Below are 18,464 nucleotides of genomic sequence, written 5' to 3'. Positions count from 1 at the left end.
AGGAATGGTGCATGCGCGGCGCCGACGACGACGACGACACTTCTCTCTCTCTCTCTCTCTCACTCTAAAACCGCATCGAAATCGAGCCCTTCGTGTTTTTCGAGCACAGCCGATCATCCTCTTGCTCTCTTTGCCGATTCAGGGTGGAGCCGCGTCTAGACTCTCTCGTCCTTTTTCCGCTGCTCGCGGCGGTTTTCCTTTTCTACTTCTACTCTCCTCTTCTTCTTCTTCTTCTTCTCCTCGAGGCGACGCTCCTCGGCGGTGTGCATGTGTGCGTGGAGAGAAATTCGCGAGCGACATCTAACCTGTACGCGCTCGCACTCTCTCTAGCGTGAGCCTTGAAATAGAAGGATCGAGGTTTTTTCCCCTAGAGGGGACGATGATTGACGCTAATGCTGGTGATTTTTTTTCTCGCGAGCCTCGCTCTTCGCACAGCGAGGGAGAAAGAGATGGACACGAGTCGTTAGGCCGGCCGAGTAATTGGGAATAATGGCAAACTTTAATTGATGCGCTATTTTCGGAAAGTCTAGAGAGTGGAGAGTTGACAGGGCTGAGCGATTGTTCGCTGCGAGTTTGGCAGATAATTGGGCGCGTGTTAACAATAGCGTGGTTTTAATCAGCTGTAAATTATTTACTATTATATGCTTCTTTTCCAATACATAGTGTGTGTTAGCGAGCGCAACGGTTCGGCTGCGGAATCAAAACAAACGACGAGCTTGTATTATCGTTATACAATCGCTGCGGCTCGATTCAGCAAATGTGCGGAGCGACACGCAAGTGTAACAGTCGCGCAGGTTAATCCGTTTCCAACAACCGCTTATCTCGCGTTGCAGCGCCACGTCAGCTGGCACTGGTTTTATGCAGACTTTTGCATTTTACGATTCTTCTATAGCGACGCTAGAAACTCTCGGTTATATAGCGCCAAGTTTCTCGCCGGAGCCGTTGAATTATTTCTCGCATCATCGCTATTTAAACTCGAAATTGCAGCGTAAGATAAAAAAAACGTATATCATAAATTATATTTTTACCTGCGTCTCTGTAACGAGTGAAATAAGCTACCTTATATCGTTTGACACACACACAGCACAAGTTCTCCTTTTTTGATTGTCTTTCTAAACGCGCTTATAATTAGACGTCTCATTGCGGATCTATTATTAGTCCTTATAGAGAGAAAGTCGGCGATGCAGTTTTCCTCGATCATTTTTTTAAATTCTCTCTTTCTCAAAGACCGGCTAATACGCTTCGAAGCGGAGACGAAAATACGGCGGCAAAGTCACCGAGAATATACCGCCGCCAATCTATTTCGAGGCGCTGCGCTTCGTTCGCTGTTATTAAACAGCCGTTCGGATTAAGTGCTCTCGCTCTTGATAAAATCGCAATGATAATGCTTCGCGGTGTGCTGCTTTTCTTTTTTCGCGACTCAGCTGATTTCCCCGCCGTCCGATTTGTGTGCTGCGATAGAAAAGAAAAACAAAGACGGCGCAGGTGATCAGCAAAAATCGCGTCGGCGTGTTCAAAGTAAAAATGATAATCTAAGACTTTATTGTCGTTTTATATAGCTAATTGTAAATTGCAGAAAGATAGCGATAACTCAATTGAAAATTCGCGTCAGTGATTCACCGTCCTAGAATACATCGTCTTTCGCAGATTAGCGCATATTTTTTTCTCTCTCTCAGATGTCGGATACTAGGCACTGTTGCTAAGTGCGTATAAATAGTCGGTTAGCATTAACCAGCGGTGCGGTCGAGGCGGCGGCAAGTGTATTTCCGGTAGGTCTATTTGCATTTTAAATTTCAATTCCCATTCGCAAAAGAGAGGAAAAAAAGTGTCTCGAAGCTTGCTCGCCGCTAAATTTAGTCTCTTAGTCACGGGCTCCGTGTGCCCTCCACGAAATCGTCCTCATTATCGTTATATAGCGAGGCGCTTATTTGATATCTTCCGAAAAACTGAATATTTCGAGGAAAATAATTGCGCGCGTAACTCGTGGCGGTAACGCGATTGTTTGCAAACTACACACGATGCTATTTCCGTTGTCTTTGAAACTCTCTGAGAGATAATCGATCCTCCAAACTATCTTCTCTCTCTAGCGGCGTAACCATCAATCTCGTCTCTGTTTTCAAGTTCGCGCAATGACTCATCGCGCGCGAAGAGATAGAGATGCATTACTCAAACTCGCTCGCAGGGATTTGGAACTCACCCGATGACCTTGACTCGATAAACTCGCCGGTGCACAATATACACCGAGTGATAAAGCGCAATTGCAGAGAGAGAGAGAGAGAGAGAGAGAGCGATAACATAACGCCGCGTACACGTAAGCCAAGAAATAAACGTCCGCAGCTTTGTATATCGTGTGCAGTTCGCGATTCGCGCGGCCACGGTTTTGACTTTTCTTTTCGACGCTGGTCTATAGAGGGAGAACACGGCGGATTTATTGCGTGAATCAGCCCCATAAATAATCAAGCTACTGCGCAAGCGTGTATAAAGCTCGCGAACAATCGATAAAAGTTGCTGCTCGGTAAATTCTCCAGGCAAAGAAACAGCCTCGTGTAGGATTTCTCCGTACGCAGACTGAGGTGGTTCGATGCGTGATGACAAATTTGAAAGCCGAAACCGGACGATTAAAAGTTTTATGCGAAATTCGCGTGCTTTAGTACACTGTACAGCCTAAATATTCAACTTTGAAATTTGATCGTTGACACTGAACCTTCTTATCTAATAACAGGCATCGATTCGCCAAACAGCCACAATACCCGCGTAAGCTGCGGGAAAACTTACAAGTCTCGTTTTAATCCAATATATAAAACGTTCGGTATAGCTGTATGCACACACGTTATCGATATTAAAAGCGTAATCGCGTTATGTGGCAACGACACCGTTACGGCACAGTTCCACTTCTGCGGTGCAGTAAAGTGCATCAGAGAGCGTTGAAAGTTTGATTTGTGGGCACATACGTACACGGGTGATTCACGTGTACGAGAACGATTAGACACTTGTTGGCTCTAGCATCAAGATAGCATCACCCCCGCGTATATAACATCCCCCTCTCGATCGTCGCCCATCCCCTCGATGTGCTCTATACTCGCGAATATAGATGTATGACCCTTATAGAGCTGCAGACGGCTCGTTCGCCCTCCCTATCTCTATATAAGCATTATACGCAGAGTCCGGCCCGCCCACTCTGCCTATATATATATATTTTTCTTGCGAACACAAGGTCGCCGTAATTTATGGACTCTTCGCGCGCGTAATTATTCATCGAGTGCGCGAGTCGAGACGGGGAAAAATTTGTTTGTGCAATCGCGTGGAAGTCGAGTTGCTTTTACGGGCGATATCATGCGCTCGCGCGGATGAGGAGAGCTTCGAGAGGGGTATGTCGAATCGATTTTTAATTTTTTATACGCGCGTCTCTTCGCGCTGTTTCTTTATTCGTGTGAATCGAAGGGTCTCCATGCGAAATTTCGTCGAGATAATTTATCGCGGCAGAAATAATGCAGCGGGACATAAATGCGTAATGCGAGAGCGTTTTATAAGCGCTCGTTAAATAAAGCGGATAAGTGATTGATGGGATCCATTTTCGCACTCGATCCTCGCTATGCGTGTATTATTATAACGGAGTATATTTACATTTTACACAATGCCGGCGCGCGCTCGATCTCTCAATTTCGTGATTTGCATTATGAATATCGAATCAATTCATCATTGCGGGCGAAGCAAAAAAAAAATCGCACATCGCACAACATACTGCTTTTTCCTCTCTGCTCTCTCTCTCTCTCTTCGCGAGACGATAAATCACTTACCTATACACTCGAGTATCTTAACGCAGTCGTGCATAACACTTAGCCTTATCTCTTCGTTAAATTCATCAAAAAAGGCTGTGCTTCGCACACGCGAAGCCTTTACGTATATATCTATACTTTGCAAGTACTCGCGCACCTAACAATACGCGCGACGACGGTCCCTTTTTCCTCAAGCTTCCTCAGTTCTACATCAAGCTCCTCGAAAAATAAATCCAGGAGTTAAAACCGGATCGGCGGCAGCATTCGTTCGCCATCCGCAAGCAAGAGAGATATCGGCAATCGCTCGCGTCCGTAACAGTTAGCCCACGTACCACATTCCCGGCTTGTCGATTCGTCGAGACGTGCCGTAGTCGCTTATAAATCACGTTCTCTCCGCGGATCATCGGAACAGCTGTGTGAGCCGCTGCAACGACGCCGAGATAATTCCTCCCCTGTTTTAACTCCGATTAGCCATTAAGGACCTTGTCGTCGTGAGTTGTTAGCCACGACGTACGCCGGCGGAGTGGAGTTGGCCAACTTCAAGGAGGCGTTATATTTGCAGCGAGAATTTCTCGGGGGACGATATAGGTGTACAAGTTTTGCACAAGTCTTCTCTCTCACTCTCGTTATTATGTTATGAATTGCCCTGCGGGAACTTTCAATTTGATTTGAAATCCATTCGAGGAGTACAAAGTTGCCGCCGCCGGTAACTGCGCTAATTTAATCATGCCTTAATGCAGCGTAAGAAGAAAGTAGAGGAGACTGTACTTATAAACTTGAAATCGCAAAAAGGTATAATTATCATCGCGAGTCAGAGTAAACAACGCGAAAGCCCAAGTTCAAGTCTCGGCGCGTCTCTGAAAAGCACAATCACGCGAGAGAGACTGACTGCCAATGAAAAGCGAGTCGACGGACTCTGTAATAAAGTCATTTGCAGCCTCTTCAATTCGGCCCTCGGCTCTCTCTCTCTCTCTCTCTCTCTCTCTCTCTGTCGAGCTCTCAAGTGCGACGAGAGACGAATCCGTCAAGAGAGTGCAGAGTTTCTAGCTGGCATTTCGAGTACGTCTCTTCTTCCGAGTATTTTTCCTAAACTAAAACGCTGAAGCTGAGCATAATAAATATTCAAAATTACGCAATTTATCGTATATACTCAAGATCAAAACCGCGAAAATTCTGTCGGTAGACCCCGAGACAGCCAGCGCACACAGCAGTAGATAGCAGCCGAGCTGCTAAAGTTTGCCGGGTGTAAAATTAGACTGGTGGATGCGGCGGCGCACGTGTGCGTGAACGACACGTACACTCCGCGGAGGTCCGTTGCACCGAGAAAATAAGAGACACACCGCGGGCTGTGTGCAGCAGCAGCAGTGCAGTAGCCGCGAGACTTTACTGTTCTTCTCCTGCGCGTATTTTTGAGATGCGTATGTGCTCTCTCGCGCGTGTGTGTGTGGATTCCGAAGAGTAATTACGACTCGGGGGAAAGCTTTAAGATCGTGCTGCTGCGCGAGAGAGAGGAATAAAGTTATGAGTTTGCGCGCGTAGCTTGGAATTTTCCTCGTTTTGAGCGATCGTATAGACTATTTTCGAGTCTCCGGGGAAATGTAGCGATGTTTTTTTGCGAAAAAAAAGAAGATAGATGTAGTCGTGGACTGTAATAAAATCGATATACAGCGGAGTAATCAGTTGGAGGTACGAACAAGTTCGCGTACACGGACTCGGCTGTTATTTTTCTTCGACTCTGTGTTACATAGTAAGATGATTAGTGCAGAGGCAGTTTCTCACACGGGTGAAAAAAGGCCGGTACACGCGCTCGAACTTGTTGCAGTATGCAAATATACCGGCGCGTAATAGAATAACTTCTCTCTCACGAAGAAGAATCGCTGAGAATATTTAGCGTCGAACTTTCGCAGCAGCGCGTATAGTGCACGTTCGGCATAAATTCATCTCGTGTATAAATCAGCTGATGGTGAAACTTCAAAGTATAACACATCGGATTGATTCGTTGTACGACAGTTTTCTTTTTCAGAGTACAAATACTCCGCACTGCTAAATTTATTTGAATCGCGCATCGAACGCCAGCCAGCTGCAAGTATAATACCGTTCAGTATGCGCACCGCGTAGCCGCTGCAAAAAAGGTTAGAATTAAAAGCTGCCGGTCATTGCGTAGCTTCTTCTTCATCATCATCATCAAGTTTGCATTCCGCATCGTGTATCCTGCATCGGGCTCACGTAGACGCCATAACTCCGTACTCATCCGCAACAACGCGATGTGGTCTTCATTTCCTCGTTGCGGCAGTGGCGGCGAATGAAAAATGAAATCTGCTTCCAATCCATTACGTCGAGTAATGATAAAAATCCAAGTCAAACAGGCTTAATACCCTGTGTACGTCAAGCGCATTATTGAGTCGGGATGTAAGTACATCCAGATAGAGAGAGAGAGAGAGAGAGAGAGAGAGAGAGAGAGAGAGAGAGAGAGAGAGAGTAGTCGGCTGTTATATACGCGTTAACGATTAATCCGATTACAGCAATGAACGTCTGATAGCCGTGCCGCTGTGTATATACTCTCTCGTCCTCTTTACGGGATTAGGGAAATGATTCGTCGTATATCTCTCTCCGTGCTCGTGCGGATTATCTTTTCTAATGCTGTTGTGATTAATTCGCTTTGTGCTCATTCATCTCTCTCTCTCTCTCTCTCTCTCTCTCTCTCTCTCTCTCTCTCTCTCTCTATGTATGAATATTTTCAAATCGTTCGCCATAAAACTATCACAAATTCAATCTCTGCAGAGCGCGATTCTCGATTTTACATACACCTCAGATTGCTTGTCAGATCCAGGCGCGTGTCGCTGACGACTATGCAGCAAGCCCGTGATTTTTCGAGTTTCTCGCACTTACGCTCCTCGAACATATTCAAATTCGAAATACACCTTTTACTCGTATACCCTGTGCACACGTTCTCACAATACTCACACAGAGAGACTTGGAGAGACGTGCGAAGCCGGGCGGACAGGTGGGCACGGCTGGAAAAAGGGGCACGTAGCTCTCGCGGAGTCCTCTCCCTCTATAGGGGGCTCCCCAGACGAGATCGATAATGCATCCCTCCTCCTGGCACAGCAGCGCCGGCGGCACAGCAGCAGCGGCAGCACAGCAGTCGTCGTTGACTCCTTTCATCATCGTCCTCCTGCTCTGCAGCCGTCGCTCTGTTCCGTGTCTCTCGTCTCTGGCCGCTGGCCAGTTAGTCCTAGTGACCCGTGCGCCCGCGAACCTACACCGAGAGCTGCACGTATACACGTAGATTATAGCGCATATAGGGGGCTGTCGAATGTGTCACACGATACTTGCGCGCGCGCACCCTTTGTACACGTATACAGAGTCCTGCCGGATGTCGGGATCAACGAACTGTGAAAATCGATAGGACACTCAACCCGCTCTACTCCCACTCTTCCCTTACTCCTAGGACGACCTAACAAGTGCTACTTTTCCTTTCGCGTGTGTGTGTGTGTGTGTGTGGTCGGTGAAAATTGCCAGCGAGGCCTGCCAAGAGCCGGCGAGTGAGATTGCTCCTCTTTCGCGAAATGTATACCGAGTTCTCTTTTTCATTGTCTCGGCTTAATCTTCGCGAGAGTCGATGATGCAATAGTTAGAGTATAAGCTTCTGAAAAGCCGAGGTGAGACGAGTTTTCGAACCTACGGCAGACAAAGAGGCGAACAGTAACGCGATGCTATTTTACACGACAGGATATTTCATAAATTTTCTCTCCTGTCGATCACTCTCTCATATAGCTCACATAAAAGACTATTTGAATTATACGTCGGCTAACAAAAAATTTGCATTTTCAGAACGCCATCAGAATGAACTGATCGTCGAGGCGGATAATGTAGCGGACAGCGAGGACAGCGAGGACGAGTGGAATTACTACCCGAAGAGACCGGAAGAGAACGCGCAGCAGAACAGCAACTCATTGGGTCAGAGCCAGAAGGACCCGGCCCTCGTGGAGAAGCCCGATCGATGCGACGAGGAGAAAGAGCCCTGCAGTCCCAAGCCCTGCGACGAGGACAGCGAGGACGAGAGTCAGTCTGCTGCTGAACTGCAGCCCAGTCACGATATCAACCAGCAGCAGCTGGAGGAGGTCGCCACCGCGACGACCGACGACGCCGACGCCGAGGACGTCATAACCGCCGAATTCGACGAGCTACACGAGCAGCAGATCGCGATAGCCAAGGATCAGCAGCAGCTCAAGGAACTAGATGTAAGCGACGCTTTTTCTTCTTTCTCTCTTATCATACAAACGTCTCATATCTATACCCGCAGTCATTTCATGGGTTATATTCATTTTCGAGCTTACGTAACGACCAGCTCGGTTGTAACTTTTTTCCGTAAGTCTTCTGCATATAATAGAGATCATACTTTGTCTTGGTATTAGGTTGATATACTTATACTATGTTACGAATTTCTTCAGATTTGTTTCACTTCTGAGTGTTCATTTGTTTTTTCATGCATGGTCAAAGTCTCGAGATCAACTGGATGTTCGTCACAATGTCACACATTCGTGTACAATGTCATAACTTAGAGAGCAACGGAACTTGCGTGAATATTCGTTTAGTTTACATTAAACTAATATTTCAGTAGTAATTTCACGCAAGTTCCTCGCTGTTTCACGTTCTCCTGTTACGTCTGCACAGAAATTTAGCTGATTTTACATAAAACGTCACATTTGCATTGATAGTTTTAGTGAAAGTGCGATATTCACACTTTAATGACAATCGATATTTTATGTCCATGTAAAACACACTGTTCATAGTTAGGAAACTTGGTTTCGGTATTTTTTAGCATATCGAATCCGAATCACAGTTCACAGGTGTTTTATTCTATAAGATTTCACTTTACCACATTACATTCTGCATTTGTTAACATGACAACTTTGACTTTTAGACTGAAGCTGAAGCAGCCACAATTCCTGAAGAAGATTTCCCCTACGACAAGGAGCCAGAACAACTGCAGTTCAACGATCAATTTGAACAACGGCCCGACGAGCAACAGTTCAAGGAAGAGTTCAAACAGCTCGAAGAGCCGCAGTTCAACGAACACTTCGAGCAGTCCGAAGAGCCACGGTTCAACGAACACTTCGAACAGCCCGAAGAGCCACGGTTCAACGAACACTTCGAACAGCCCGAAGAGCCCAAGTTCAACGAACACTTCGAACAGCCCGAAGAGCCCAAGTTCAACGAACACTTCGAACAGCCGGAAGAGCCCAAGTTCAACGAGCAATTTAAGGAGCACGAAGAGAAGCAGTTCAACGAGCATTTTGAGCCGCAACTGGAACAGGACCAGTCTAACGAACAATTCGAGCAGCAGCCTGAACAGCAGCAGTTCAACGAGCAGTTTGAGCAGCAGCCTGAACAGCAGCAGTTCAACGAGCAGTTTGAGCAGCAGCCTGAACAGCAGCAGTTCAACGAGCAGTTTGAGCAGCAGCCTGAACAGCAGCAGTTCAACGAGCAGTTTGAGCAGCAGCCTGAAAAGCAGCAGTTCAACGAGCAATTTGAAAAGCACGTCGAAGAGCCATCAAAAGAAGAGTCGCATCAACCGGAAGCGAAGCTGGAGCTGGAACTCGAAAACAAGATTGAACTCGAGAAGGAGGTCGACACTGAGGAGGAAAGCGACATGGAGTCTCACTTGAATCCGGACGCTGCCGAGTTCGTACCGACGAATACTTCACCGAATACGTCGCCGCTCATACCGCAGATCATTAATCAAATGAGCAGCGATCTCGTGGCAGGATCGCCTCTCAAGCAGTCTCAGCGCGCACTCAAGAACCGCAAGATTCCGAGCGAGCAGGAATTCCAAGAGGAGATCTGTCGGAGGCCCTCGGAAATCAACGACAGTGCCGTCAGCGACTACTCCAATGGCGACAGTCAGTCGCCCATCAAGGATACCGCCAGTGGCGATCTCCTCGGTGGCTTCGCTGATGAGAACCAGTGTACTGTGATTAATCCCTTGAACCTCGATGAGTCTGAAATTTCGTCCACACGAGCTGAATTCGGAGACGAGACTGCCAACTACAGCGTGGCCAGTGAGTTCTATAAGACTGGTTTGTCCACGATCGATTGCTCCTACACCGGTAGTGAACGCAGTGATTTTGACTTTTCTTCGAAAGATCCCATGGCTACTTCCATGACTCCAGGTGATTTCAAGACTGCGTTTGAACAAGAACCAGATCTCAACAAGGTGCACGATCTTAACGATGATGATCTGATAGGCGAAGTTCAAAACGGCACCATCGAAGAAACGTCCGAAAAGATTGTCGAAAATACGATGGATGATGATTTGGTTAAAGAAAAAATCGAACTTGATTTCGAGAATTTTGTACCTCAGCAAGAACATAACGCCGAAGTCTTCTCAGCAATAGTTGAGCAAAGAGAATCAGCAGACAACAATGATATGTTCATGAATCTGCGCAACAACGAGCATGGTTACGAATTCGAGCAGAACAAAGAGGAGCGCAATCTGATTGAGTCTACCGAACAACCGGAGGTTACTTCTACGGAAAATGAGAAAGTCGCTGAATTCGCTATGGACGATAGCCCCATCTATGCCAGTAACAATCCCTTCTCGGCTGATTACTTACCTGCCTCCGAACAGGCAAACAACGTTTCGAATCTAGTCGATGATATGCAGAAGGTCACTTTGGAGGAGCCCAAGCAGCAAAACTTTGAGGAGAACTCGGTCCTGACACCCGAGGAACCCGAGATGCAGAAGAGCGTGCACGACGAGGTCATGCATAATCCTCTGGAATTGAACTTTGCAGGAGCTTCTGTTGAGCAAAAGAATGACGAGCCGGTACTCGTTACGCCCGTTAAAGAGCCCCAGGTCATGTCTAGCAAGTTTGAGGAAGAAGACCTCATGTCTCGATCTGTGGAGGCTCTGCAGTTAGATCAAAATCAGAAACAAGAACAGGATGAATTCTTCATAAAGAACAATCAAGTGGAAGATTTGAGCCCTGCTTCTGCTGAACCGGAGGAGAATCTCGTAGAAGCACCGGTGAAGAGCGAGATTCATGAAACAGCTACCGAGAACTTAGACAGAAAGTCAATCAATCTTTCAGAGTCGTTGCAGGAGTTTACCGGACTCGAGGAGCAGCTTAGTCCAAAACACGAAGTTAAGGACAACATAGTAGAAACAGCTCAGGTCTTGAAAGAAAATCTCGTGGATGAACAAAAGGATGTTGAAGAAGCTAAGGCTCCATCCCCGGTTCCTGAACCTAAGCTCGAAGAAGCTCCACAGGTTACCAACGAACTTCCAGTATCGAACGAAACTGCAGAGAAGGCAGCCGCTCCAGTAGTCGCTGCTGCCGTGGCAGCAGCTGCGGTCACAACTGCAGTAGCTGCCGGCGCAGCCGCTGTAGCCGCAACAAAACCAACGAAATCTGCAACAGCAGTCTCGAAGGCTTCCAAACCAACCGCTACTTCCAAAATTGGCTCGAAATCAACTACTCCGACGTCTCCCACGAAAAGTGGCGTCGCCGCTAAAACCGGAACCACTACAGCTGCTAAAAAACCAGTCACGACCTCCACACCCCGTACGAAGACGGCCACTGGCGCTGCAACTAAGACCACAACAAGCACATTGAGCAAAACGACTGCCACATCCAAAACTGCAACCGCTCCGAAAACTGCTACAAGCGCTGCTGCTAAAACGACTACTCGCGCGGGAGCTACAACAGCAGCTGCTCCACGATCCAAGCCGCTGAGCTCAGTCACTTCTAAAATCGGCTCTACTTCAGCTACCGAGAAAAAGCCCACGGCTAACGGTGAAGTCAAGCCTCCGCCTATCGGCAGAAGCGCTCCTCCTCCGAAAGCAAAGCCGCCCACGACCGCCACCAGTACCGCGTCGAAGATGGGTCTAGTCAGCAAAACTTCCACAACTACTCGAATGAGCACTGGCTTAACAACATCGACTGCTCCTAAAGCACGTCCGGCTTCGGCCACTACTACGAAGACCACCACCTCAAGACTGAGCTCAGCTAACGTTACTAGCTCGACGAATAGTACTTCCGCCAGGCCAAAGACGGCACCCACTTCCACACTGAACGCTACTGCAAAATCGAAGATTTCAGCCACTGCTGGCGCCAAGTCTCCCATGATCGACAAGCAAATCAAGGAGACTGCCAACAAACAGATATCTTCGGCGCGCAGCTCTGCTACAGCTACTACTACCAAGTCGCGTATATCGTCCGTAACTTCTTCTAGCACAACCTCAACTACCAAGCGCATTTCTCTGGTGCAGAAACAATCGACAACAAATGTAACGACTTCACCTACGAAAAAGCCACCACCAATTACGAAACCTGGATCAAAGACTAGTACCGCCACGTCAAAAGTCAACTCAAAGGTGACTTCGACGACGAAGACTAGCTCTGTAGCCACGGCCATAGCAACGGCCACAGCCACGGTCGTACAGAATGGTGTTTGCGAGGCCGAAAAGAGCGTTGAAATCACTACAAATAATACGACGACGGCAGACACAACGAATATCGAGGAGGATATCCCCAAGAAGGACATATCGCCAGTCGAGCCCGTCACCGACAATCAGCTGATCACCGCAGAGTGAAGGGATTCACGAACGCGGCGACGGAGGCAGAAAGAGGACAATGTCCTGTTTCTACCTCTCTTAATTTAACGAAAAAAAAAATATATAAAAAAATCTTTTTCCTCTGTTGAGAGAATCAGCATAGCTTATATACTATTGAACGTTAAGACCAATAGTTCTACAACTTTTTTTGTATTAAGTTTCGAAGGACAGATACCCCGATGCGCATCCACAGTAGTAGTTAGGGAACGTTGAATTGGAAACTTTAATATACTCACATAATTAAAAAAATGCGTAATATATATGATTTTAAGAAACAAAAAAGACAAGATATATCAACCTATATTCAAAGGTCATTATTATCATATAGCTATTCACATTATTGCTTGACTGCTTCGGTGTGCTGTGAAACCTCCTATTGAAACTTAAAGAAAAACACGGCAGTGGATAAAAGGCTTGAACTTTTGTTGTGTAAATAATCGGACGCGTTCGAAGTTACGGTATTATTGTAATTGTATTTTATGCAAGCTCTGAGTATGCGTAATTATGTGGTGCTCGTCGAAGGCCTCCAAATAAGCGAAGAGACGTCGTTGAGGAATGATATATGATTGATATGATAAAAGAAACGATGATGAAGCTCGTAGTATGAATTTACTCGCACACAAATACACACACGACTTCCTTTATATACAATGAAGCGGAAAAACTAATTTGGAGTATATTGTTGGTAAACTCCCCGTGGCGGCGGTATTACTTTTCACATAACAAACGAAGCTGGACGTTTTTTTTATTTATATTTTTAATATGTTTTTGTATGTGCATTATAATTCATGTAACGATTAATCATATTTGATAATAAGAAACTATTTATTTTTGTTTGTTCCTACCTAAAGTTGAGTAATAAAAACCAACGAAATCGTCACCATTTTAATACGTACTACCATCTATGTACAGCACCTTTTGATTTAATGTGATACCTTACTATATTATATAAATTCAGCAGTATAAAGAACAAAGTTTATAAAAAATAAACCAATTTTTTCTAATATCGTTTTTTTGTAAATCGTGTGCTCGGTTTTAGAATAACTTTAAGAGAATATTTTCTTCATTTGTTATAGTTTTTATTTTAATCATTGACAGAAAACATTGTAATTGAATAAATCTTTAACTTTTATCACTACTCCAGTCTTTTTGTTTGCCTTCCTATACTTGCTTATTTTATTACCTGTACAAAGTTAGCGAGAAAATTTCCTCGCGATCTTTTAATTTTTCAATATTAAGGGGTAAAATCAAATAATAAACATTTTTGTAATAGTAATATAACAATTTTATTTTTCAAGTCTGTCATTCGGAACTCCTGATTCCAATAAGTGTTTGACAAAATATTTCATTTTATAATCTTCTTCACACAAACACACATTGGATATTAGTCATTTTTTACATCAGTTTAGTGCCACAGGTTTCAGAAGTCTAAGGCCAGTACGTTCGCTTCACGCACGCTTATTTAAATTATTCAATTGCACATAAAAAAGTATTATAGTTAACATAAAAAATATCACACAATAATCGTGCGTTTTATGAAATAAATAATAAATATCGATATAAAATTTATCGAGATAAATCAAGAAATTGAAATAATGTACTTTATAGTCAATCTAAACAGAACACTTTGTGTATAGTTAGTTTTGTGTACGCACTCTCATTTTAAGTACATAATATCTCCAACAAACACTTTCTTCTTGGCCTTTCTATAACTTACAAAGGCAAAATAACAGAGGAATAAAAGCTCCAATCGCAATGAATACAGGTAGCAATATAGATGAATTTTCTACCGCATAAGGATTTGGTGTACGAGGCCCGCTTGTATGCCTAGTACGAGTAATAGGCTCTTCTTCGTCGTCTTGGATTCCATGATACTCCTCGGGTTCTTGTGGAATAGGCCCTAATTGTGGAACATCTGGAATAAGAGTTGCCATGTTGAGTCATACCTGAAGTAATAATGTGATGACGCAAATACAGAATTGAAATAAATTTACCCTCGATATTTCCTTTGATCACAGCAATAGCATTAATTTTGGGGTTATCTCGATATCCCTGGAGCACGTACATTTTTATAATCAATGTAATGAATTCGGGCAATTACAAACTACTCTCTTAAATTTTAAAGCGACTCACCTTGATAAATTCAACTCTTATTTTACCACCAAGAATATCCGACTCTTCTTCATTGTATATCAACTTGCCCTTTTGCACTCTGAATGGGACGTACTCATCGTGCGCAATGCCTCTACCCACTCTCTCAAATATATCTAAGTCAGTCACAACAGTATGATCCCCATTGAGGACAACATCAAATACCTGCAAAGAAAGAAGCGTTTCCTCACGCTGCGCAATATATGCTGAGATGAGAATTTGAAGTTTCTTACCTTCATATTGGGTGAATTGAAATAAACTTCACAGAATTTAAGAACCATAACGTACTCCCCATCCTCGCTAATAGGTATATCATAGCCGAATGTACTGTGATGATAACGTTCAGTCTGATACAATATCTGGTCTATACTATTAACTCTGCCAATAATCAACTGTTTGCCATAGTCGGATGCCGTGCCAACTTTTCCCATGAGAGGATCCCTCATGTAACGAACTCCATAGCTGTCGGTGTGTGCCTCTCCGCCAGCATTGATGGCATATATAACTTGGAGCGAGTGAACAGTTGTTGGCACGTATGTAACAAGAACAGTCAACAGTGTTGTAAACAAACAATATACCGATTGTCCGCTGTACATCTTACGTCTCGATTATTATATCTTGAGTGAATCGAGGAGATAAAGCGATCAGCTCGTCCAGGAACACAGAGTGATTATCATAATAACTCGCGCGAGTGTCGAATGTTGTTTTGCTGCTGCGGTAGTAGGGGGATGAGGCCGGTTCTGAGAGGTTAGGAACGAGGCGCGGACCTGCGAATTCACCTGTTCATATTCCTCCGACGGCTGCAACTGCAAAGAAACAATACGCGCAGGTATATAAGTATAATGTAAATACACACAGAAGCAGAAGAGCACAGCGGGTGAAACGTCGGATAATTGCGCGCAGGTGTCGGGACTCACGCTTGATGTTTGAGGAGGTGGAGGCGAGGCTGATGTAGCGTCGACGACGACGATGCATTGACGTCAGCGGTCAAAAGACTGGCGTAGGAAGTGGATCGTAGCGGCCGCCGGCCGATGATCTGGCTGCTGCAGCGCGACGTGGAGCCCGCGCGAGCGAGAGTATAGCCGCCGCAACGGTACACATTCGATAACGCGCTAGCCACCACTCACGATCGACTAGTTCATATAAGTAATACTGAGTATAGTGGACACGTTTTCGATGCGATGTTAGAGGACAGTTAGGTAGCTGCGTCGCGGTCGTGGTGCACCCGCGCGCCGACTGGAAACTAACGCGGAAAATTTCGGGGAAGAGAACGACTCTGCCGACTGGGACGCTTTTATTGTTATATCTTGACAATGGGCATTTGTTTGGAATTTAAATGAATTTGAATGTATAGCGATTAAATTCGCGGTTTATTGCAGGGCAAGGCGATATGTAGGTGAAGAGTTCAGCGCTTCGGTATATGTGCAGGTGGACGTCGCTTATCATACTCTATTTTTTTACTTCCGCTCAAATTAACCGTTACCGCACGGAATGCTCCATTTAGCAAACTTCTACTTATATAGAATGATGAAATTTTTAATGGCAAAAAAGTGAGATGTATAAAATATGAATCACGACACGGAAAGCATGCAAATATGACTTTATGTAACCGATGTGTGTATAAAAAAAACGCGTCTGCATATCATTATTTTATATAAGCCGTTTAATGAAAAAAAAAAAGAATATCTTTCACAAAGAGCCGACAATCCTATTACAGCTCTCTGGTATAGTGTAAGCATTTCATCGTAAGTTTCCAGCGGTGCCGACTGCGTCCGGTTTTCCCTCGCGCCTATTTTCCCCTCCGCGAGATGACGACATCGCAGCTTTTACATACGCCTCCGCAGATATACCTACTACTCCGATTTCGCACTGCAGGTGTGTGTGTGTGTGTGTTTTGGATACGTTGACTCTTCGCTGAGAGAGTTCCACGACACCTTCATCTCTCATCTCCTCGGCTTTTTCAGCTCATAGGCGATGAATCACGAGGCAATTTTGTAAACTCATAACACATCGCGTTCGTCGCGCGGCGGCGTAACCACGTTGCGTTTGATCGAGCAGTAGCGTCTACTACATAGAGCTATTGCGGTGTGGCGATTAACTTGAGCGATAATTTACATTCGCATGTCCGGCCATGTGGTCGTTATTTTGTATTTTATCGAGCTGAGCTAACCTTGCACCTCGCTGCGATGCCGATTATCGCTGTGAGTTCAGGGAAAAAATAATATCCGTGTGGCCCTACAGCCCGGAAATGCTCAAATCAAGGCTTAGTAAGTATTGAAATAAGAAATTCAGGCCTGCAGTGCAGCGAGAACCGAGAACGAGAATACACGCTTTTCAACGACGGCAAGGGGCCCCTATCCTTGCAGCTGTCGCTCACCGCAGCAAAAGGCGGAGAAGGAGAGAGACGGCTGTGCTGCGGCCTGCGATCGTTCGCAGACCTTTTATTCGTTGTCGTCAGCGCTGCGAAATCTTCCGCCAGGCTATACGGCCACTTATTGCCGAGTTGCGACAATGTATGACACGAGAGTATTCTCGCATTCGTGTGTGTGTGTGTGTGTGCAGCGCGCTAGACGAGCGTTATCGCTTATCGGATTATTTGACGCCGGCTAATCGAATTTTGAGCTCTGGATATAACGCACGAACTGTCAGTTCTCTCGTGTGTGTTATACTCTCCGGCGCTGTGGAAATCGATATAATTTTCAATTTCGCTAACTCATACACGATGATACATGCGTTTAGAGAATCTCTCTTATTCTGAGACTCATCTGTAGCAACAATTATGATATACTCGTTGTATTGTCAGCTGTATATTCCTTTTGAAAATTCGCTCCTCTGGAACGTTCAGGAAGACGAAAGCGCAGAGAAATTCGACATCGAAAAAAACGTGCTCGAGTCAGCATAGTATAGATAAGTTGGCGCACACCGGTGTAAGAGCCAATAACTTGATGTAATTCTAAACGATACAAGTAAAAGTGCGCAATTTCTTTCGAAGTCGAATGATATTTCTCTCTCTCTCTCTCTCTCTCTCTTGTATTATCTTTCGTAATTATATAATAATTTAAACTTGCAATATTTCCCTGTTCTTTTCCTCAAACGAACAATAACATAAAGTAACCGAAACAGCCTCTGTAAACCTTGACCACATGAGAAATGAGTGACGTTCTTGAAAACTCCGGCACTTGCCGTCGTTATTTACGCTTGTTATACTCCGCAAAGATTGTCGACTACACGGCTGATTCATTAAAAGTTTGACGTGCCCACACGTGTACTTATGCGTTCCCAATCGATTTTTACTCTGCGCATTTCGTGTTTTTTTCATTCTGTAGGGTCATTTATACCCCCCGCTATATCCGCAGCGTCGCTCGATAATCCGTCCATAATTAATTTCTAGGGTTATACCGGCCTTAGATGACTGACTGACACGCGAACGCGCCATAATTCTGCCGAATTTTTATTCCGTTCGCATAAGCGTAAAAATTTCGATATTGCAGGAAAAAGCCATTTGTTAAGCATAAACTGGAAAGATACACTGCCCGATGAAACAGCAATTGGCTAAATAATGCAACGAACAAAAGAAAAGAAAGAGTCGCATTGACGCATAACGTCCCTGGCAAAGGACATTCAATCCCAAAGACACAGAGTGTGTCTATACACAAGCGTTACACACACACACACACACAGTGCAAACCGCGAGCGAGTACTCGTATACTTACTGAGACTGCCCGTATCTCGCGAACGCTATATAGCGCAAGACAGACTCATCGTCGCGTCATTGGCTCGACTCTCTTGCGTCTCTGCCGACGACCGCCGCCGCCGCCGCCGCCGCATAGCACCGCGTGTGTTCCAGAAAGGAGCTGGATTTTTCTCCATCGTTCGTAGACCTCGTGTCCGCGCGCGCGCACGCTTCCCACTTC

At 45.2% G+C, this 18,464-nt stretch overlaps 2 protein-coding genes across 3 annotated transcripts in view; one reads left to right on the top strand and one right to left on the bottom strand.

The window, feature by feature from the left end:
- Positions 1 to 13,537, top strand: part of LOC100122653 (serine-rich adhesin for platelets) — a 58,519-nt gene extending 44,982 nt beyond the window's left edge. Inside the window, exons 9-10 of the mRNA XM_001606212.6 lie at positions 7,611 to 8,020; positions 8,704 to 13,537. Coding sequence (XP_001606262.2) covers positions 7,611 to 8,020; positions 8,704 to 12,378 — 4,085 coding nt within the window. The 3' untranslated portion in view covers positions 12,379 to 13,537. The remainder of the gene's footprint in view (positions 1 to 7,610; positions 8,021 to 8,703) is intronic.
- Positions 13,538 to 13,666: 129 nt separating this feature from the next.
- LOC100122643 (malectin-A) lies at positions 13,667 to 18,394 on the bottom strand. Of its 2 annotated transcripts, none has more exons than XM_031922962.2 (5): positions 18,264 to 18,394; positions 14,784 to 15,356; positions 14,533 to 14,715; positions 14,394 to 14,451; positions 13,667 to 14,314 (listed from the first exon to the last, which is right to left on the bottom strand). In XM_031922962.2, exons 2-5 carry the CDS (start codon positions 15,144 to 15,146, stop codon positions 14,106 to 14,108), a joined length of 813 nt encoding a protein of 270 aa, XP_031778822.1. In that variant the 5' UTR covers positions 15,147 to 15,356; positions 18,264 to 18,394; the 3' UTR covers positions 13,667 to 14,105. The 2 variants fall into 2 exon arrangements, with proteins under 2 accessions (XP_031778822.1, XP_031778823.1); XM_031922963.2 differs by lacking the exon at positions 18,264 to 18,394 and adding an exon at positions 15,468 to 18,250.
- Between the last annotated feature and the right edge of the window lie 70 nt (positions 18,395 to 18,464).

This window comes from Nasonia vitripennis, chromosome 2 (assembly GCF_009193385.2).
Source record: "Nasonia vitripennis strain AsymCx chromosome 2, Nvit_psr_1.1, whole genome shotgun sequence".
In the NCBI taxonomy this organism is placed as follows: domain Eukaryota; kingdom Metazoa; phylum Arthropoda; class Insecta; order Hymenoptera; family Pteromalidae; genus Nasonia; species Nasonia vitripennis.
This window is presented reverse-complemented; position numbering and strand designations above follow the sequence as displayed.